The sequence below is a fragment of the Hippopotamus amphibius genome, chromosome 13, assembly GCF_030028045.1.
Source record: "Hippopotamus amphibius kiboko isolate mHipAmp2 chromosome 13, mHipAmp2.hap2, whole genome shotgun sequence".
Classification (NCBI taxonomy): domain Eukaryota; kingdom Metazoa; phylum Chordata; class Mammalia; order Artiodactyla; family Hippopotamidae; genus Hippopotamus; species Hippopotamus amphibius.
Genome location: NC_080198.1, coordinates 20770581 through 20793492, shown reverse-complemented (window position 1 = coordinate 20793492; position 22912 = coordinate 20770581). Strand labels below are relative to the sequence as shown.

Below are 22912 nucleotides of genomic sequence, written 5' to 3'. Positions count from 1 at the left end.
CCATCTTCTCAGTATTCTCTGTGTTTAGAACAAACAGCAGCAACTCCACTCATTTCAAAATTCATGTTGTAAGTCTTTTTAAACAATGCTAAGATCTCAAATTAAAGCTATTGCCACAGTGATCCACTAATTCCTTTACAGATATTTTAATACATATTCCTAAACTCTAGAAGACTGTTGATAAGGACTGACTCCTTTAAAGCAGCAGTCAGCAAACATGTGCTATAAAGATCCAGGTAATAAATATTTTCATTTTCTCAGGTCACTTCTCCGCTGCATATTCTCCTTTTTAAACATTAAAAAAAAATTCATAGCTCTGCTGTACTTTGTTAATCCCCTACTTAAAAAAATAGAAATTGCTAGTCTCTAAATTAGACTACTCAAGTGTTAATAAAATGTAAACTTCACATTTTGCAATAAAATAAATCCTTGGTTTCCCACCACTAAATTGAAAGTTCACCGACAGTAGGAAATGAAGCCCATTCAAAGAGTGGGATGCATTTCAGACATGCTTTTTCATCACTGGCCTTTTCTTATGGCTTCTTGCTCATTTTGAATTGGATAATTTATGTGTCTCCCCCCCCCCCCTTTTTTTTGTCTTTGCTTTTTTTATAGGGAAAAAAAATCTCTTCTTGGGGCTAATCTGAAGTTTGCAAAATCAAAGACTGGAATACTTCCCTGCTAAAAGAGGTAGACGCATACACAGGTAAATGCACTTACAAATCCATGTGCAACGAAACCACTATTTGCTTTGCAAATGCTCTCCACGGCTAAGAAGGAACCAGTGGAAACCAGCCTGAAGGTACACAAAACCGTCCTAAAGAACATCCTCATTTGTTGTTATCATATGTGGTTGTTACATGTGAGGAAAACATGATTTGCATATGAAATGTGAATATGAATTAATGCAACAACATGGTTTATTCAGGCTCTTGATCAATATAACCTGGTGTTGACTAAAAAGATATAACCGAGAATTCAGCAGGAGTTAATTTGGACTCTAATAGAGTAACACAAATCTGTTTATAATAGTTTAATCTATAACACAGTCCTATAGCTCAGTACTGAGAACCAAACTGTGTGTGCGTGTGTTGCATGTTTTCCTTTCCTACTGCAAACAGTGCTATGAACAAATCATGGCAAATAAATGAGTCATGAATTTACTCAAATATATCATTAACAAGTTGGAAGCCTCTAGAATGACAATCTCACGGTATTCTATAAAAACATTTACAAATTCTAAAGCTAAGAAAGTTGCAAACTTTGGTATCCCTAAGAAAAAGGCTTAATTACACCAGGCCCAATTTCTGAACTATAAAAAGTAAAGTTTCCAGTGCAAAAAAAGTACTCGATAAATAGCAATGACACAACAATCACAGGAAACCGTTAAAGACTATAAAATACATAAGTAATACCCTGAAGGCATGTTTTGGTATTTTTTAAAAAAGGTAATTTTGGGCTAGGAGATAACAGGCTGTTTTACCTATGTAACTGCGAGGTGAGTCTGGATAGGGGGCCATTTAAACACTCCCTTTTGGCAAAAAGACTCAACATATTTATAACTCATCATGTTTTTTCTTAAATGGCCACTTCGGATGTTGCAGTACATGGTCTGCAGCCTGAAGGACAAGGTACATAAATTCCTCTACATCAAAAGAGTAGTTGGTAAACTTCGGGTGTTCCCCCAGAGTTGGGTGGTGGCCCTGCAAAAGCAAAGCAAAACACAACTTCGTAAGGCATTGAGGATGTGGTTTTCTGGACACTCTGAACAAGAAGAACATTTCTTTACTTTGTCCAAAGCAACTATTTTAATTTATGCTCTACATCAGAGGTTGGCAAATTTTTTCACTGACGGGCCAGATAACATGTGTTTTCAGCTCTATGGACCACAGAGTCTCCACCACAATTATTCAACCCTGCCACTGAAGTGCTTTAGCAGCCACAGAACAACAGGTAAAAAGAGGAGCAGGACAGTGTCCCGATAAAACTTTATTTATAAAAACAAGTGGAGCCAGATTTAGCCCACTGGTCTGTAGTTTGCTGATCCCTTCTCTGAATAATTTAACAGATCTCTCCAGGCACAAATTTCATGAAGTTCTCTTTTCCACATAAAGATAGAGAGTAATTAATTTCCCTTTTCCCCCAGTATGCAAATATAAAACACAATTCACAATTCCAGAGAACAGTTTTATCTTTTGGACTGAAATTCAAAGATACTTTGTCATATTAACTAGACACTTTAAACCAATTAAAAAGCAAAACAGGGTGTGTTTTGTCATTGAACTTTACCTTATCTTGAGGAAAGACTTTGCTCTGCCTTTGCCAAGTGATGTAGTAGACGCCTCTCAGCCTGGCCAGGTCCAAGTAACAGCGTTCATCTCCACAGTTGTATCTAAGGACACAAGGGCAGCCACACATGGGGCTTTTGCCTGGGATTTCTGGCCAATCCACAATTCCCTGGGCAAAAATTCACCTCCCTAATATATTCTTGCAAAAGGTTTTATAAACAGTAAACAAGACTGAGAGAGATTCGTGTTCATAGCAGCAGTATTCACAATAGCTAAAAGTTGCAAACAACCTGAATGTCTGTCAACTGATGAATGGATAAATAAAATGTGGTACATCCCTACAAGGAATGGTTATTGACCATAAAAAGGAATGAGTACTGATCCACGCTACAACACGGATGAACCTTGAAAACACGATGCTAAGTGAAAGAAGCCAGTCAGAAAAGCCCACATATTGTATGACTCCACTTACATGAAATGTCCATAATAAGAAAATCTATAGAGACAGAAAGTAGATTAGTGGTTTCCAGGGGCTGGGAGGATAGAATGAGAGTAACTGCTGAAGGGTACCAAGATTCTTCAGGGTAATGGAAATATTATAAAATTGTAGTCATGGTTGCACAACTCTGTCAATATATTAAAACCACTGAATTATACAATTTAAATGAGTGAATTGTATGGTGTGTAAATTATGTCCCAAGAAAACTGTTTACAGAAACACACACAAACACAAAATAGTGAGACTATTTTTAAAATATTCCCATAACCATAGAACTTCCTAGGTGGTGCAATGGTTGAGAGTCACCTGCCAATGCAGGGGACATGGGTTCGAGCCCTGCCACAGGAAGATCCCACATGCCACAGAGCAACTAAGCCCATGCACCACAACTACTGAGCCTGCACTCTACAGCCCGTGAGCCACAACTATTGAGCCCATGCGCCACAGCTACTGAAGCCCACGTGCCTAGAGCCCATGCTCCACAACAAGAGAAGCCACCTCGATGAGGAGCTTGAGCACCACAGTGAAGAGTAGCCCCTGCTCGCTGCACCTAAGGAAAGCCCATGTGCAGCAATGAAGACCCAACACAGCCAATATTTAAGTAAATACATTTATTAAAAAAAAATATTCCCATAACTAAATTATCTTAACTTTCAAAAAGCAGAATAGGATTAAAAAATAGAGGAGACCTTTATCAATAGGCCTGTGAACTTGGTATTAACTCCTAATACCCCCCATCTTTGTATATACGAACGTGGCCTTGGAGTAGGTAACACATCCCCCAAAGCAGAAACTGCTCCCAGGTCTGTTGACCTGCAAGGCCTGATATTTCTCAATGACATTTCTTTCCTTCCCTCCTTCCTTCCTTCCTTCCTTCCTTCCTTCCTTCCCTCCCTCCCTCTCTGGGAGAAATAAAGAACTGAAATAGAATCTACAATTATCTAGCTATTTCTCTAAAAAATATATATATACATACACATATATATTTATACATCTTTACTGGAGTATAATTGCTTTACAGCGTCGTGTTAGTTTCTGCTGTACAACAAAGTGAATCAACTATATGTATACATATATCTCCATCTCCCCTCCCTCTTGAGCCTCCCTCCCATCGTCCCTATCCCACCCCTCTAGGTCATCACAGAGGACTGAGCTTATTTCCCTGTATACGCAGCACCTTCCCACTAGCTATCTATTTTACATTTGGTAGTGTATATATGTCACTGCTACTCTCTTACTACAGCCCAGTCTCCCCATCCCTCCCTCCCACCACCATGTTCTCTAGCCCATTCTCTACAACTGCATCATAAACAAGATGAACACACAACCCTCAGAATGGGAGAAAATATTTGCAAACAAAGCAACTGACAAAGGATTAATCTCCAAAATATATAAGCAGCTCATGCAGCTCAATATCAAAAAAAACAAACAACCCAATCCGAAAATGACATCCTAAATAGACATTTCTAATAGACCCCATCCTAAATAGACATTCCTCCAAAGAAGACACACAGAACACATGAAAAGATGCTCAACATCACTATTCATTAGAGAAATGCAAATCAAAACTACAGTGAGGTATCACCTCACCCCAGTCAGAATGGCCAACATTAAAAATTCTAGGAACAATAAACGCTGGAGAGGCTGTGGAGAAAAGGGAACCCTCCTGGCACTGTTGGTAGGAATGTAAATTGATACAGTCCCTATGGAAAACAGTATGGGGATTCCTTAAAAAACTAAATATAGAACTACTACATGACCCAGCAATCCCACTACTGGGCACATATCCTGAGAAAACCATAATTCAAAAACATACATGCACCCCAATGTTCATTTACAATAGCCAGGACATGGAAGCAACCTAAATGCCCATCAACAAATGAATGGATAAAGAAGATGTGGCACATGTATACAATGGAATATTACTCAGCTATAAAAAGGAATGAGATGGAGCTATATGTAATGAGGTGGATAAACCTAGAGTCTGTCATACAGAGTGAAGTTAAGTCAGAAAAAGACAAATATTGTATGCTAACTCATATACGGAATCTAAAAATGGTACTGATGAACTCAGTGACAAGAACAAGGACGCAGATGCAGAGAATGGATTGGAGAACTCAAGGTTTGGGGGGGGCGGGGGGTGAAGGGGAAGCTGAGACGAAGTGAGAGAGTAGCACAGACATATATATACTACCAATTGTAAAATAGATAGTCAGTGGGAAGTTGTTGTATAACAAAGGGAGTTCAACTCGAGGATGGAAGATGCCTTAGAGGACTGGGATGGGGAGGGTGGGGGGGAGTTGAGGGAGGGAGGGAATACGGGAATATGTGTATAAAAACAGATGATTGAACTTGGTGTACCCCCCAAAAAATAATAAATTTAAAAAAAATTATAATAAAGTCCATTGTGTGTGTGTGTGTATCACATTTGGTTTGTCCATTCAACAGTCAATGGACAATTGAGTTGGTTCCACCTCTTGGCTAACAGAATAATGGTGCTATGAAAATGGGTGTGCAACACACATGTTCTCTTTTAACACGATCATTACACTGATTGCAGGGAGATGCTTTCAGTTTGACAGGCACACAGGAATGCACTCAGAGGAAGGAAACCACAGATGCACATTTGAATCCTGTTGAGATGGGGAAGGAAAGGGATATCTGCTTGCTAAGCGCAATGGCAGGCTGCAGACGTCACATTTTTAGTTTTAGGTCTTTTTTTCTTTTTAGATGCCTATATGATGTAACTTCTTTGTAATGATTAAATATTAAGCCTTTTGATGCTCTGAATGAAAGTCTCAGCAGGCAGAAAAAGCCTTATCAGCTGCCTCAAAGTAAAACTGTCCCCAAACACTTACAGTTCAAATACAGCAGCCCAGTCTGGAAGGAAAAGTAAATGGGTAAGACCAGCTCCATGCATTCCAATAAATATGTCCGTGTTATGCGTGATTCTTAGCTGATCTAAAAACCCAAGTTCCCTGTGAACATAAAGAACAACAAAAGAAAGAAGGCGAGGAGAGAGAAGGTAAGTAAGTAAGCTCATGATTCATGGTAACAGCATTTATATACATCTTTCCCAATTTAAAGCACATTCCACCATGATTTTTTGCCAATTTCAAGCCTACTCCAGTAATTAACAACTTAATTACTTAATAACTTAACATTTTTTCTAAGTGAAGCTCACCTTTTCGAAAACTTGCCTGTTCTTATTTTAGAAGGAAACTTTTATACCTGTCTTAAATGGAAAACCAGTAACACATAACGTAAAAAAAAAAACTATAAAAATGGATATAATGAAACTAAAAAGCATTATTCGAATCGAGGCAGATAACATTGCAAGGCAAAGCTCTGACCCTGTGGCTTACTCTCTCTTTATGAAAAAGTGAACTTAGCAAGCATTAAAGTGATGTTATGATATATTAACACCAAATCGAAAACTATTTCCTTAAAATCATATAAGAATTTTTAAAAAACAAAACAAATTCTTCCTTGAGTGATGTGAGTCACTCAATTTCCATCTGGGTACCCCTAAAATTGTCTCGGATACCACGAGGGCATTTTCCTGCCTTGGCAACAGATGAATCCACAATTTTATGCACCTTGGGCTTGTAAGAGTGGTCTTTGAATTCAAGACACTAAAAGGTGTGCCAAGTCTAAGTCGAAAATCAGCTCCAAAGAAGTTCACTGAAGTGAGGCTGGGAAGAAATGCTGGAGGGAGGATCACATTCTGAATAAACATAATGGAATTCGATCTCCTAGTCCCACTCACCCAGAGGGAAGAAAAATAAATGACCAAGAGCCGTTTGCATCTAAGAAAAGGAAGCAAAGTTCCTTTCAATCAGCTTCAGCTCTTTAAAGAGCTTCCTCTCCCAGCAGAACAGAAACCCCACCCCCACCCAGGGGAAGGAAGACAAAAGCACCACGTGTGCCTCACACCAGGTATGTGTGCCTCAGTTTCCCCAGGAATGTCAACCGATAGGGAGGGAAGGAGGGGCATCGGTCCAGGGGAACAGAGCGGTGGAGCTGTCATTTCTGGGAAACGCCCGTGGATCAGGACTCACAAACCTCGGTGTCGTTAAGTTACCATAGTGTCCTTCAGCTTGGGACGCTCTGAACTGACTGTCACTCTTCCTTCACCTGGGAAACCCCTGCGTATCCTTCAAAGCCAGTCAGTGACAGAGCCTCAGAGGCGCCCTCCCCAGTTCTTTCCGCCTGACGCTGGGCCCTCTTTTCCCTCCACGTTTCCTCAGGGGGCAGTGAGGGGTGTCACCTCGACGTAGTGTCACCTGTCCAACCGGGATAGCTTTGCCAGCCTCACAAGACTCCCAGAAGAGGGAGCTGAGACAGAGCAAGGAGAGCATACGAGTAAGTCGCAATAAATGACAGCTGTTCCTGCAACTGCTGTTCATTCCTATTCTGTGTCTGAGGTCCTCGAGACAAGAGCCATGCTTCCTCCATAACTGCATTCCTACTGCAAAGCCTGGTGACTGGCTCGTGGTAGGTACCTGATAAAGATGTGTTGTATAAGCGAACAAATGTATAATGAATGACGTGCTAAACTCCCATGCTTACCAGTAAGTTTCAACCTAGCTATGTCAGGCACCCTATGCTGGTATATGTACTTTTTTTAACATAGAAAAAAGCTGTTCCTAGTGTTAAATTTGGAAAGCAAGACTATGTTTGTGGGTGGGCAAAGGAAGGAGAGAGAAGTTTTCACTTTCCTTTGGAACTTTCCTATACTGCTTGACTTTTTCAACCAGGAACATGTACTCACTTTATAGCCTTATATTTTCTATGTCAACAGGGATTACCTAAACACTAAATGATAGGCGGATGGTGTCTTTCTAAGTGGTTTACTTGTGTTAGGATTTTAAACAAAATGTAAATATTTATAAGATTTTTTAAAAACCTCATATTATGTTATGAACCTCAAATTATTCCCATAATCTTAGGTCAGAAGTTGAAACCCAGCAGCCAGCAGGCAAATGAAGCCTACAACATTTTTTCAAATGTGGAATTAGTTGCCAACTTGTAGAAATTTAGAAATTTCAAATGAAAATCAGGACGCCTCACTTCTGTTATGAAAAGGGATGGTGTGGCAACATCAGGCCCCTCATGGCTGAAGAGCTTTCGCCCACTACGCCCGGGGTCCTCACCCGCCCACTTCATTCGCTGATGGTGTCCGCTTGTCCCTTCCAGGTCTACAAGTGCCAACAACTCCCACTCACAGAGTCCCTCCTCTCCCCCAGTAACTCATCCAAGCCAAAGAGAACAGTGTCTGCCCCAGAGTGGGTTACTACTTACTTATACTTGTAATCGACAATCTGGACCTCAAATGTAGATACCGTTTTCAGTGCATTTACAAGCTGGGAAGAAAAGAGAAACATTTAGAATTTCTTTTCCTGCCTTCTCTTCTGTTTTACTTACCTTGGAGTCTCCAAATTTCTTATTTTTCATATAAAATAATTTTCAAGTATTAAGTATCCCTCAGGTCTATTGTTTTAACCCTTAACTGAGTTTAGGTGCAGGCTCCACCCCCGCATTTTAGGGAGGAACACACCACCTCCCTAAAATTGTACGGCCCTGGGCTGCTATGAGGCTGAAAGGAGAAAATTCATAAGAGCAAAGAGCTTGGCACAGAAACACAGGAAGTGTTAGCTATTGTTATTCCAATAGTTAGTCCCTCAACTTTCAACGTATATTCACTGGGCACCGATACTCTGTTCCAGAATTTTCTTCCCACCCATGATCTCGTTTCAGACAAACCTCTAGTGCTTTGGAACCTCAGCCACCAAAAATAGTAAATTCCAGGCAGAAAAACACTGTCAACATTTCTACACAGAAAAACAACTATTCTTTTAGGGAAGGGAAAGCCACCGGGCACGATTAATCGATCATCAAATGCGTCGTCGTGGTTCTCTACGTGCCTCACAATTAAGCCATCTGAACCCAACACTGGGCATCACTGCTTTTCAGAAATACTTTGCATTTGTATCTTGTTGCCTTGGGGCATACACTGTGACCGTGATGGCAACAGGTACAGGAGCATCACTGATTCTGCACTGAAATCGTGCTGGCATTTCTAACTGCTTTAGGTACACACCACTTCCTGCTCGTAAACATCGTCCCAAGGAAGCATGACTACTATACGCATTTCACAAATGACGTAATGAAGGCCTAGAGAAGTTAAGTAACTTTCCCAGGCTCTCCCAGCTGGCCAATGACAGAGCCAAAGTTAAATCTAGGTTATCTGACCCCAGAACCTGTGTTCTTAGCCAGTGCATTCCACTGTCCCGCTTATAAAAAGCAACAGGCAGTGGCCAAAATCCAATCTCCTCCCCCACATACACACACACACGGAGTCATAAAATGGAAGTTTCTCTCATTAGACAGTCCCTGGACGCCCACAGATACACTGCTTATTTCGAGGAGTTAAAGGAATAAGGATGGAAGATGAGAATTCCATGTTCCGGAGGAGGATTAATCAGAGGGCGTGAGCCCTGGCTTTGTAAGGAGATGGGCCCACATGAAAGGAATCACGTGTCTCTGAGAGGCCTGAGGGAAGTGTGCTCTTCCTGACGATTTCTAGTCACACCAGAGAGGTGGCCATATCCCTTCTAGCATGATTATTCTAAACTTGAAGTAGGGCAGGAGTGCACGAACCATCATTCACGAGGGCATCTGGGTTTTGTAATCTATGCATGAATCAAGGAAAAGGGAAGGGTGCTTTCTCCTCTGCCTGGGAGCTGCCTTTCCAAATGACTCCAATCCTGGGGGAAAAGCAGCCAGCTGGGCGCTCTTTGGCTTGGAGTTGGAGGTGAATTACCAGATCCCACCCTCGGGCAACAGCACCGGGCGACCCGCAGGGCTAGATCTGAAAACGCTGATGGCTGTGGTGTAGCACCGGCTGACGCTACCTGTCCACTGGACTTCTTCCCAGCACCTGAGGCCGTGCCTCAGCCTGCCCCTTCCCGACCGACGGGGAAGCAAGGTGGGTCAGCCTCCCCCAAGGTGGAGCTGTGTTAGAGCGGCGGAGCACTTTACAGGCTCAGATCCTGATGACCTTGGCTCACCCCCCATTACTCTGCTCACTAGCTGGGAGACCTTGGGCACATTTCTCTTTTATTTTGTTTTGGGTGTTTTCGGCCACACCACGTGGCAGGTGGAATATTAGTTCTCCAGCCTGGGATCGAACCCACAGCCCTTGCAGTGCAAGCATGGGGTCCTAACCACTGGACTGCCAGGGAAGTCCCTGGGCACTTTTTTTTTTTTAAACTGCTAAGCTTCAGTGTCCTTGTCTAGAATAGAGAGTAATAATAAAACACCTATATTATCAGTTTGCTGGGAGAGTTGCAGGACAGGTATGGGGAGCACACAGCAATATGCTTGGCACACAATTATACCCAATACGTGTTACCTCTACCAACAGGTGCTATCGATTTGTCTGGTAATGAGGCTTCTCAACTGCCGACCCTAACACTGCATTACTTGGCACATTTTTATTTCCAGGTCATTAAAACACACATACTCACACTGTTCATGTCTTCCATCCACACGGCTCACAATCAATGCCTCATTCCACCACACATTCATGTACCTCCATAATCCACATGCATCTCAAGAAGAGATGCTAATTACATAATTTGGATCAGCCTGTGAGGCATCCAAATTAATTTGTGTAAAACATTTTACCCATCAAAACCTGCCCCCGATTTCCCTCCCATCTCAAGTCCACCGAACTGCTTAAGCTAAAAGCCCAGGAATTCACTCCTGATTCTCTCTACCTCTCGGGCCTTACTGGAGGCTGTAACTGTACATTCCCACAATAAGTATCATAGGCTTTATCTCCAAGATATATCCTGAAACCATTTATTTTGTCATCCCTACTGTCACCCCTTCATCTAAACTCTTATCAGAGCAACAGCTCTTAATCAGTCTCCCTGCTCCTACTCTTGCAGCCAGAGTGATTTACAAATAAATAAGTCGGTTTCATGTCTCTCCCTGTGTCTTCATTTTCTATTTGCTGCTATGACAAATTACTAAAACTTATCTTAAAACAACACAATTTATCCTCTTACGGTCCTGTAGGATAGAAGTCTGACACAGTGAGACAGAAGTCTCACTGGGATGAAAGCAAGGTGTAGGCAGGGATGCACTCCTTCTGGAGTCTCTAGGCGAGAATCCTTGCCTTTTCCAGCTTCTAGAAGCCATCCACGTTCGAATAAACCTTACTATTGCAAGGATATCGTCCAGCCACACTGCTATAGGGAGAATTCCATGGTGATCTTATTGAGATTAAGTATAATTTATGAGTTGATGTTGCTGAAATAAGTCAGGGAGCCTAAGAGGTGAACAATTTCTAAGATACCAATAAAAGGATGGAGACTTTTCCAACTTAATCTGCTGCTGGATGCCACAGTACTGCCACACTCCATCAGCCATCTCCCCAAAGATACTCTCCCATTGTTTCACTGCTGGTTTGCCCACAGACAAAAAGTTAGGCAATGCATGGAAGCAAAGGCAGGACTCAAGCGGTTTTGTCTGTGTTTCCACTCTGAGCTGGTGCGGATGAATGTCTACAGTAAGGCAAAGTTCATTTAGCAATGGATGGCTTGATGACTTCCAATAGAAATCCGATAAACACATTGGGCGCAGCCATCAAACTTTTCTAAAAGCTAATAATTTCAAATCAAAGCATTTAGTATGATGTGAAAAAAATAAAGCACATCAGTCACAGGAAGTTAAATTCAATATGAGGCTATTAAAAATGCATACCAAAAACTAACCTCGTTTTGGTTGAGTATTTTCCGGTATTCTGTGCTCCGTGCAAGAATGGTGACTCGAATTTTTCCATCCTGTTCAAAGGCAAAATAATGCTGTGTGTGCCTGGACAGATAAATGAACGACTGAACCTAAAATGTGATTTTCACCAAGAGATGAAACTCAATAAGAACACCTTTATGGGACTTCTTTTTTCAGCCTGATTTCTTCACAGTTCTCTCAGGGAATAAAAACGTATCCACTTTAGCCACAGAAGGCAAAACCCATTCATGACACTGCTTCTGTTTGGTTGGTTGGGTGGATTTAGGGGCAGAGGTTGTGTGGGCTGGGTGGAGGTTTGGGGGAGGATGGAGAGATATAGGGAAAGGAAAAGAAAAGGAGAAAAAAAGCACATTCTCCCACGAGCTCTTAGTTTATCGAAATTTCCTTAGTTGTTGACATCTGATTTCAAATCATTCCAGGTCAGAAAACCCAGAAAACACTGTCTGCTGATGATCCCCTTTTTCTGGGAAGTTGATACTGATTTTCATGAGGAGTGAAAAGTCAAGCCCACCTCAGAATCCATAATGCAGTCATTACCTTGGGACCCTCTTGTGTGATGTTCAGTCTGTACAGTACATGCTGGGAAAATGCCCTGAATAATCCGGTATTTTGACAGCCAGATATCTAAAATAAAAAATACTTCCTATTACAATGAATAATTTCTGCGTTACTATTTAAGATGTTCTCAAGTTACATGCAAGTGTTATCTTAAAATTCAGCAAGAATAAATTCTCTGAATAGGAATGTTAACCAGAGATGACATACTTACCAGAGGGGTATTATAGAATAGCCCGTATCTCATCCGAGGGAGTAAGGAAAAAATAGCTTCTTTAAAACATACCTAAGAACGAAGATATTTTAAAAGGTAAGAAAATACAATCTGCACCCTTCACACCAAAACAGCACTAAGAATTACAAAAAAAAATTAATCTTTATTTTACATTAAAATATTTTGCATAGCAAATTATTTCGCTCAAGTGAAATTCATATTTTTGGAAAAGCTATGAGAAAAAGTTTTTAAAAGCTACGTGGTTAATAACCAAGATGATTCTCGTTATTATAAGAGAAACAGGAGTTAGAAATCAATGGTAATAGCTCATAGAAACTCAGATAAAATATTTATCTGATGAGTGTGTCATCTATAATGACAGTTATTTACAGACATTTCAGTAAAGTTTCCTTACCCTTTTGGAATCATAATTTTTCAAATGTATAACATTATAATCAGTAAATGCTTCCCATGTGACGGAGAACAGGTCACCGTATCCGTAGGAACTCTGAAAATGGAAACAAAATAAGTTAGGGAATATGGCTAAATGTGGCTTTTCAAAAATGTGAGAAAAATACCTGAATTAGCTTCTTAGTGTTAAGAACGGACAATCTGAAATAAGCTCATAAAATCCATAGGAGAAAAATAGATTTGGGACTTCCCTGGTGGCGCAGTTGCTAAGAATCCACCTGCCAATGCAGGGGACACGGGTTCGATCCCTGGTCTGGGAAGATCCCACATGCCTCAGAGCAACTAAACCCATGCACCCCAACTACTGAGCCTGCGCTCTAGAGACCACGAGCCACAATTACTGAAACCGTGTGCCTAGAGCCTGTACTCCACAACAAGAGAAGCCACCTCACTGAGAAGCCCACGCACTACAACAAAGAGTAGCTCCTACTCGCCACAACTAAAGTCTGCACACAGCAACAAATACCCAATGCAGCCAATACATACATACATAAATTTATTTTTAAAAAAATGAATGTACCTCTAGGAAATGATCTCCCTATTGATTAATGAGTCAGGTGATAATTCCCCATCGGTATTAATAAGAGTAATAATAATAATAGTATCTTGCATACTTCCTACATCTCAGGCACTAAGAACTTGACATTATTAACACATTAAACCACCCCACTAACTTAATGAGTGAGGGAATATCATTACCCCCTTTTACAGATGAGGAAACGGAGACAAAGTTTAAGCAGTCTGTCTCAACTGTAGAGCTGGTACATTTGCGGGGCTGGGATCAAATCTTTGGTTCTAGACTCCATGCTTGTAACCTCTATATGGCAGTTGTCTCTTGATGAGAACCAGTTCTTTCTGGTACATGTACCAAATGCATTTCATTTTTGAAAAGTAGAAATTAATTACATGCTTCATCAGCTGAAGGAAGGAGGTCAATTTATTTCGAAATGGTAGAACTTACATTGAAAAATTCAGCCAAAAGAAGTAAGAAGTACATATCATAGGATTACTTTCAAGGTCTATAGTCGGTTATACATGATGTTCATGTCTTTTTATCTTTACAGCATTCTTTTTTTTCAGATTTTGAAAATTTTATGTTGCACATATCAGAGTTATTTCAAAGTTATTGAGAACTGTTAGATGTGGTGATAAAAAATACAAATTTTTTCCTTCAATGTTTCTCCAGTGCTGTTCTAATAAAGGCCCTTCTCAACACCATCAAAAATTAAATGTCCCTGTTTTGGTTCAATAATAAATAAAGGGCAATTAAAAGAAGTGATTCTAGACAGTTTCCTGAGATAAAATACTTGGGATAAAATAAGATACCTTTGAAAGGAAAATTTAATAATAAAATACAGTAATCCTGACTGGTCCCTTTTCAGAGAAATCACATCTTTTTCAGTAATAACCACCTCTACAAGCTTCTTTTCCACGTCCCTCAAATTCAAATTATATGTCACAGGGGAAGGAGGGACTTTTCCAGTCTTATGGTGAAGAATATCTGGATATTTTTAAAGATGACATGAAGTTTCCTCTTGTGTATATCTCAGACAAATAACCTATGACTTAGAAATTCCGCTTATGGGAATATACCCTGAGAAATGGTAGGATGACTGTGTAAAGACATGTATATGAAAACGATGTTCAGGACAGCATTTCCATAAAGAGCAAAGAATCAGAAACAAATGTGATCAGGGTGGGGGCGGAGGTAAATACATGCACTAGGGCATCCACTGAGCATCTATTACATCCAGCAAATGGAATAACATGCACCCACTAAAAAAGGATACTCCTAAATGTGCTGATGTGGAAAGAGGCCTGTCATATAATATTAAGTTAGCAATATGAGAGAATATATTTTCTTTTCTATAAGGATATAAACATATCCTTATACAAAGTTTATATAATATGTATACCTTTATATACATCCTTATAGAAATACTGCATAAGGATATATTTATATTTATTAAAATAAAGTCTCCCAAGGGACTCTCACACATGTTAAGTGCAGTTACCTTCAAGGGAAATGGAATTGGAGAAGACAAAGAAGAGACTTTTCTTTTTTTTAACTTTACATACTTCTGTGTTGTTTGAACTCATTATAACCTGGTCTTACTTGCATAATTAAAAATAGCAATAATGGGGAGGGTGGGAGGGAGGCTTGGGAGGGAGGGGATGGGGCACATATGTATAAACGTGGCTGAGTCCCTTTGTTGTACAGCGGAAGCTAATACAACATTGTAAAGCAATTAGAGTCCAATAAAGGTGGATTTTAAAAAAAACAGCAATAATAAAGCTATACTACTTCTCAGTACCAGGAAATGCGGAAAGCCTGCAGTAAGCCCCCTTCTGTTCCTTGTGTTAATTAAGAGCATCCCTGCTGTGCCCAGAAATGCGTCTGCAGGAGTGTCCCTCGGTGCATGGCTCCAGGTTGACCGCCCTGCCCATCCCACCAAGAAGCCATGTGCCTGAAGGGTGGCCAGACTGCTGAGCTTTGTGTGGACGAGAGCGGAGGCCTCAGAGGCTTCCTTGTGGGGACAGTTTGTAACATGGTAAAATATCACTAGGATCTGAACTGCAGCCACAGCCACCTCCCTGCTCTTCCCCGGGAGCAAATTTTATATAATATATATATATCCTTATATAAATCCTTATACAAATGTTGCATAAGGATATATTAACATTTATAAATAAATGTCGTCTGAGGCCTTCAGCACTGGCTCTGTGGCAACACCGTCCACTGTGGGGGTTTGAACCACAGTTTAGCCTCGGGGTGACGGGGTTGCTTCATTCAAGGCCTTACCAGCAAGAGAACCAGTCAGCGGCCACACAGCACCTCACCACCCTCCCCGTCCAACCTACAGGGTCCTGTGGGCCTCAATTCTGGAACAACCTGGCACCCACCTGAACTGAGAGCCTGACTGAGCAACTAGCTAAGGCCTCCATGACCAAGAAAATGGTTTAAAATGCACGCACAGAGGGGAGCAGAGGAGGGAGGTCACATCAGGGCAGCCAACCTGCTCGGCTAAATCCACCCTGTGTGTCCAGGGCAGTTGAGGTCAGGCTGCACTAACATCGCACGCCCAGTAAACTGAGTAACCAGGAAGCCCCGTGGTGGCCGTGCATCCTATTCTCTCCACCCCAGAGGGCACAAAGATGGGGGGCGGGGCAGGGGAGGCCAGTTGTAGAAGCTGGCTCAGTTTAACTTACTCCACTGGAGGAAGACAAGGAAAAGCATGCAACAAGATACAAGGAAGCTGCAGGAAAACTTTCCGTCAACCTAACCAGTTCTGTAGGGAAGTACAGGGAGGCGATAAAGGCTTGTGGTTGCAGGGCACGGGTCTGGGGGCAGACTGCCTGGACGGGAACCCCTGACTCCACCCCTTGCTGACTGTGTCACCCTAGAAACAACGCCTGCTGCTCAAAGCCTCAGCTTCCTCATCTGTAAAATAAACAAATAAAAGCCCTAGTCCACGGAGGGTTGTAAGCATTAAATGAGATAACATCAAGTGCAATTAAAAAAAAAAAAGCACAACAACGCTGAGTTAATCATTCACGGCTGCTGAGAGCCTGTGAACATGGCCTGGAAGCCACAATCTTACGCAAGAGGAAAAGAAAGGAACTTCTGACTCCTTTGCTCACAGGAACATTTCCAAGAAATGGAACTGGGATGGCAACAAAAGTGGAACACAAGAGGGAAACAAAAATCCATGCAAAGAAGGAAATTAAAAGGGAGCATCAACATGCCGGGAATGTTAGAACAAATTCTCATCAGACTTGAAATGAAACTACAGGCCTACGAAGCCGTTGTGATGAAAACTTCTCCACACAGCTCTGCTACCAGCCTCCTATCAGTGCAAAAAGGGTTAGCAAAACCAGTTCCCCTTCTGCACGAGAACCTGACCTTCAGTTAACAGTCTAGCTCTGCTCTCTGGAAACAAGACAGCACATCTCCCCTATGTTCTAGGTGGCACTGCTTATGATGGGTGTATTGCATGTGGACTGGGAAAGAGTACGAGGGCTCCCGTAACTGGCCGTGTCTCTCGGGATCCTGGGGGCTTGGCCAACACAGGTGTTCCAAAAGATATCGGCCCCCGTGGGACCTATACCTGCCCCAGGCGGATCCCGTCTCCTTGCACGTGAGCGGTGCTGTGGGGGCTGATAGGATGCCCCGGAAGCACTGCGTAACGCTGCCCTGCCAGCAAACCGTGGTTCCCCTGCACTAGCCTTCCCAACAGACTCGGGACAAGCGGCGCCTATGAGCGGCCTGGGCATTGGAATGTCTGGCTGACCCTGAGGTGACCTCCCGATGGGTGTCCCTGCTGCCCAGTTAGGCAGCCTCTCTCATGGACACTATACACCACTGTCATGTCATGGTTCACAGAGCCCACGTGCTTGTGGACCAGGTATTGTGACTGTTCGCACACGATATGGTTCATCCTCAAAAGGACACTGAGGTAGATAATGTAATTATCCCATTTCACAGGTGAGAGCACTGAGGCAACTTCTGGGGCGACCTTGGCCAGTGGAGGGGCTAGCTATGGGAAAAAGCAGGGGAAAGGCAGACAAGCAAAGAGAAGACGGAAGCAAAGACTGCACTAGAAACAAATAAACCCATAGCAGGTGTGATTCAATATGTGTATTTATGTGCAGATACACACGGCACAATCTGGCACGAAGCAGGAAAAAACAAGGAAGCTGCAGTGAAGCAAAACGGATGGTGATTAGAAGAGGCCACACTGTAAACATAGGCAAGCTCTCCTCTGGTGCGTGGGTCACGCGGAGGGTCACGGAGGTTAAGCAAATGACAGTCTTTCATGCCCCTCTCACAGGAACCCTGAGCTCCACCTGCCCAAAGGGGGAAAGAAATCTTCTACCACCTCATTCTAAAATTCCAGGAACAAAGGTATATACATACACGTACATCTGCCCATGTATTATTATACCTGCATGTAAATTCACCCACACAGAGGCATTCACACCCATCTGCACGTGCACGGAGGTATGTGTGCACATCTGTACATGAAAATGCGTGCATCTTAGAAAATTTCACTACACAAGAGGACAGCCACACAGGTATTGAGCAGGGCAAAGACAGTGCTGAAGCAGAGAGCTGGTTCTTACTTACCGTGTCCCACATCACAACGTACACATCTGTGCTGAAGGAATTATTAATGTGCTGAGTAAGATAAAGATTGATGAAGTCACAGAAGTGGTGATACATGTTAACACCTAGGATTGGAAAAAAGGAATCCATGTTAATTAATCCCAAAGAACAAATGATTATACACTTTTTACTCTACCCCATTTACTTATAGTATGATAGACTTCTAGCTGAAATCAATGGGGGGAAATTAAGAGCCTTTCCAAACCTAAAATGATCAATACACAGGTAATTCTCAGCTGACAGACTGACTGTGCTCAAAACTTCACTTTCAATTGGGAGACTGGCGTTGCCATATATACATTACTAATATGAAAAAAAAATCAAATTGTATACTTTAAATATATGCAGCTTATTGTATTTCAATCGTATCTCAGTAAAAGTTTTTAAAAAATTCACTTTCAAATTGATTATCTGCAAATTAGGAATAAATTTTCCCACACACACTAAGAAACAAATGATCATTAAGTTCCCAGAAAAAATAACAGAAGCCTCAATATGGGGTAGAACCATAGAACCATGATGACTAATTACTATTTTTATGATCATTTATTGTTTTTAAATCAATTGACACCTGTTCATCATGGAAGTATTGACAGTGATGGCAACTATTAACATTTTGGTATTTTTCATTCCTGCATCTTTTCCTCCTATTTAATCACGACTTATAGTGCTTCTTGGGAAAATATTAATAACTATCATTTAAAAGAGCTGAATGTCTCATGTCCTAATCAAAAGAGCATGGACTTTGGAATCAGAAGAACTAGGTTGAATTATGAGCAACGTTCTGAAAAGAGTTTGTAAATTTCAAAGCTTTAGCTTCTCTACCAGAAATAGGAAATCAGTATATTTAGGTGCCAGCTCTTAGGTAATGTGCCCAAAGTACCCAGCCTAGCACCTGGCACAAAGTGAAAACTTAAAGACCAGCTGGATTGTGCTGGGTCTAACAGAGGAAAGGGGAGGGCAATACTGCTCTTTGTAAGTTCCTAAGTCTGGCATTCATAAGAAACTGAACATTTTCTCAGTCTCGCTCTCTGTCTTCTTCCCGCTCTCTCACTTCTCCCTCTCCCTTTGTCCCTCCCTCCCCCCCCCCCACTTAGGTATGCAGGACCCAGTATTCAACCTGGAAATGTACAAATCTAAATGGGACAAAATTCCAAGAACTAACATTTAAAACGTGCACTTTAAAGAAGGGAAAAGGTTGATTAAAAGTGACTCTCAAAGCAGAAATTATAAAATATTCTGACTTCATTCCCACGGTGAATAATAATAACGCTGTGTGCCAAAAAATAAGAGTAAAAAGGACTCCATTTATGAAAGTCATGCCATTAGGCTGTATACCTTCAATGTACACAGCGCTGGATGTCAGTTATATCTCAACAAAGATCAGAAAGAAGAAAAAATACTCCATTCTTTTTAGACTAGTATCTCAGATGAATGTTTCGAGGGACTTTTTCTTCACCCAGAGAAGTCCTGCCAAAGAGCATATTTTCAAATAAACAAGAAAAAGAAAGTTCTATGACAACTCATCCCCTTTTCCCAGGTTAGCACACATTAGCTCTCTCGTGAATCATTCAGCAAGTTTGTAACGTATTGAAGACACCGAATGCACAAAACAGGACTTGGTGCTAGGAGGATTTATAAAAGAGGGAAAAATGCAGGCTCTGTCCTCAAGAAATGGGCCCCAAATAAGTCTTGTTCTGCGGAATGCTCATTCTCTGAAGGTAAGAGTTAATATGAAAAGGAACACTGGATGACAGCAAAAGTTAGAAGAAAAAGGTACAGTTATGAATACAGGAAAGAAATGACACATGTCTACCCTGGCCTATCAGTCCTACTTTACATCTTTTACTGCATAAGTAGCTCCATAAATTTTAACCGTTCGCACATGTTCAACCCTTTTTCAGGCAGAGTAGTGTTTTCTTTGCCCCATTTTAATCTGCATATTTTTAAAATGAGTCAGGACCTTGAACATAGCATTTTCACCTGCTCTCATTTCCAAAACCTAAACTCATCTGATTTCTGAACCTCATACTTTGTAATATAAGAATTATGACTTCACAAGGCAGAGCCCATTAAAAATATGATCAATAAATTAGAGGAATTCTGAAATATTCTTGACAGGGGGCTCTCTATATTTCACTGTGAGCCCAGCCTCTCATGAATTTGGATGTGGTGTGGCACAGAAATCTCCATCTCTTGTAATGAGAGGGATAATGTAGTACGATTTCTGGTTCTCCCCTCCAGGGCACCAGTTCACAAAGCAAAAGCTGTGCTTGCATGTGGAGAATTAGAAGCTATAACCTTAAGTAGGAAAAAAATTTTAACTTTTTTTTTTTCAAGAATATACGGCAGAGCTAGCTTCCAAAAGAATTTTTAAGTTATCTTTAGTCATGGAGACTAAATCAGGAAGTTTGCCAGAAGAGGTCATGGGCCTTCCTTTCCCACCTACACTATACACAAGGCTTTTAATTTTTAAAAAGTTCTACTGAAGCACAAGCTAAATCAAGGGACCGCAGAAACCACATGGGGTAAATTTAGTTACAAAAGGGGTACTCAGGCTTTCTCCTCTCATCTTTTGATTTTGATTGAGTCATTTGATATCAATGTGAAAGTTTCTTCTGGCATGCCAAAAATAGAAAATAGTAGGAGGTTCGAGTTAGTTCACTTCTTCAAGAGAAAAAAGCAAAAAGCAAATCTACTGCTTCTTGTCACACTGCTTCCCCCCAAATTACAGGAACACATATATCAAAAAAAGTAACAAAACCATATTAAGCAATAAATAAATAACAGACGAATTAACTTCTCACCTGCATCTAATTTCATGAAGTAGGTTGGTTTTTCAACAACAATGTCACATTTAGCATCTTCTATAGGTCTGAAGTTGAGCTGAGTATAGCTTTGTAGCTCAGCAAACCTGGAATTAAGAATGGAGAGATACTTTCAAAGGGATCCTCCTGGGCTTCCTACTGAAACATTGTAACTCAGGATCTGTTCATTAGCGGATTTCATTTCTAGAAAATACTCTTATAAAGAGAGGTCAGGGACTTCCCTGGTGGTTCAGTGGTTAAGACTTCCCCTTACAATGCAGGGAGTGTGGGTTCCATCCCTGGTCGGGGAGCTAAGATCCCATGTGCCTCATGGCCAAAAAAACATAAAACTGAAGCAGTATTGTAACAAGTTCAATAAAGACTTTAGAAAAAAAAATGGTCCACATCAAGAAAATCTTACAAAAAAAAAAAAAAAACGTGGAACTTAAACTTACTATGTAACTTGATAATCAATTTTAATGTAGAGACAAAAAACAAAAATGATTTTAAATTTCAACCTAATGTGCAAGACCAAGTGGGAACTTCACTAACAGAAAAAATTTACACGTAGAACTGGCCCAAAAAAATCCACCAGTAAAGTGGGAAGATTCAAAAAGGTTTCTTGCAGTCTGATGAGGCTCAGAAGTAACACTGGACCCAGAGAACCTTCTTGGATTCGAGAAAGATGGCATTCCAAGGATTATCAAGTGCCTCAGAAAAACAGCAGACAGCTGTGCTTCCTAGAGGAAAAGAAAGTCTGTTTCTCAGAAAACAACTTTGGAAGCCACTGGGTACGATTTTCTTCTATAGCAAAGAAGAAAATCACAAGTTAACCAAGATTGTTTGTAACTCTTCATCTTTTAAATCATGTCTGAGGTAAGACAAATATCAAATAGATCCTTTTAAAACACGCATAGTGCTGAAATATTTATTGTACTGGTTTCAAAATAGGTCCACAAATTCTCTGATACTTCTTCCTTTAGGAGTTAGAGACGAATTTCCTCCCCTGGAGGGTGGGCTGGACTTAGAGATTCACTTCTAATGAACAGAATATGGCAGAAGTGATGGTGGTCACTTCCTAGGTTAGGATATACAAAGATCGAGGCCTCCATCTTGGGACACACTTGTACTCTCTCTCTCTGTCTCTCTGTCCTTTTTTCCCTCTTACTCTCTTTCTCAGACAAGATGCTCAAGGGGAAGCCAGCTGCCATGTTGTCAGTAGCCCTAGGGAGAGGCGCATATGGTAAAGAAGTGACACCTCTTGCCAACCGCCAGACAAGAAAACCCAAAGATTACACAAGTGAGCTTAGGAAGCAGATTCTGCAGGCCCAGCTGAACCTAGAGATGGCTACAGCCCTTGTGAACAGCTTGACTGCAACGTCCTCAGAGACCCTGAGCCAGAACCACCCAGCTAAGCTGCCTCCAAATCCTGGCTGTCAGAAACTTCGTGAGATGGGACTTCCCTGGTGGCGCAGTGGTTAAGAATCTGCCTGCGAACACGGGGGACATAGGTTGGATCCCTGGTCCAGGAAGATCCCACATGCCTGGAGCAACTAAGCCTATCACCACAACTACTGAGCCCGTGTGCCACAACTATTGAAGCCCATGCACCTAGAGCCTATGCTTCACAACAAGAGAAGCCACCACAATGAGAAGGCTGCATACCACAATGAAGAGCAGCCCACTTGCCACCACTAGAGAAAGCCCACGTGCAGCAATCAAAGACCAAACACAGCCAAAAATAAATAAATCTAAAAAAAAGAATAATAAATGTTTATTGTTTTAAGCTGCTAAATGGGGAATTTATTATACAGCAATAAATAATACAAATACACCCAAGGGAACTATCATGACATCCTAAGGTACCAGGAAGCAAATATCAAATATTTGATTTTGCATCTCAGATATCCAAGTGTACTAGGAATCAAAATGCCCACTACAAAACAGGAACTCCTACTGCAAAAGTTTGTTAAGTAAGATCCTGCATTGCAGAAAGTAAGATGACTACTATCATGAATGGTTTACTTAGCATGAATGTTTGACCACAAAAATCAAATCTCTTTGACATAAATCATAGCAATATTTTTT

At 41.3% G+C, this 22912-nt stretch overlaps 1 protein-coding gene across 4 annotated transcripts in view; it reads right to left on the bottom strand.

Moving 5' to 3' along the window:
• Positions 1-1137: 1137 nt before the first annotated feature.
• Positions 1138-22912, bottom strand: part of EOGT (EGF domain specific O-linked N-acetylglucosamine transferase) — a 31846-nt gene continuing 10071 nt past the window's right edge. For all 4 annotated transcript variants that reach the window (XM_057706520.1, XM_057706522.1, XM_057706519.1 and 1 more), the window contains 10 exons: positions 20825-20931; positions 17979-18082; positions 12795-12887; positions 12380-12451; positions 12148-12234; positions 11574-11642; positions 8092-8153; positions 5646-5765; positions 2290-2392; positions 1138-1703 (listed from right to left, as the gene is read on the bottom strand). In XM_057706520.1, coding sequence (XP_057562503.1) covers positions 1557-1703; positions 2290-2392; positions 5646-5765; positions 8092-8153; positions 11574-11642; positions 12148-12234; positions 12380-12451; positions 12795-12887; positions 17979-18082; positions 20825-20931 — 964 coding nt within the window. In that variant the 3' untranslated portion in view covers positions 1138-1556. The remainder of the gene's footprint in view (positions 1704-2289; positions 2393-5645; positions 5766-8091; positions 8154-11573; positions 11643-12147; positions 12235-12379; positions 12452-12794; positions 12888-17978; positions 18083-20824; positions 20932-22912) is intronic.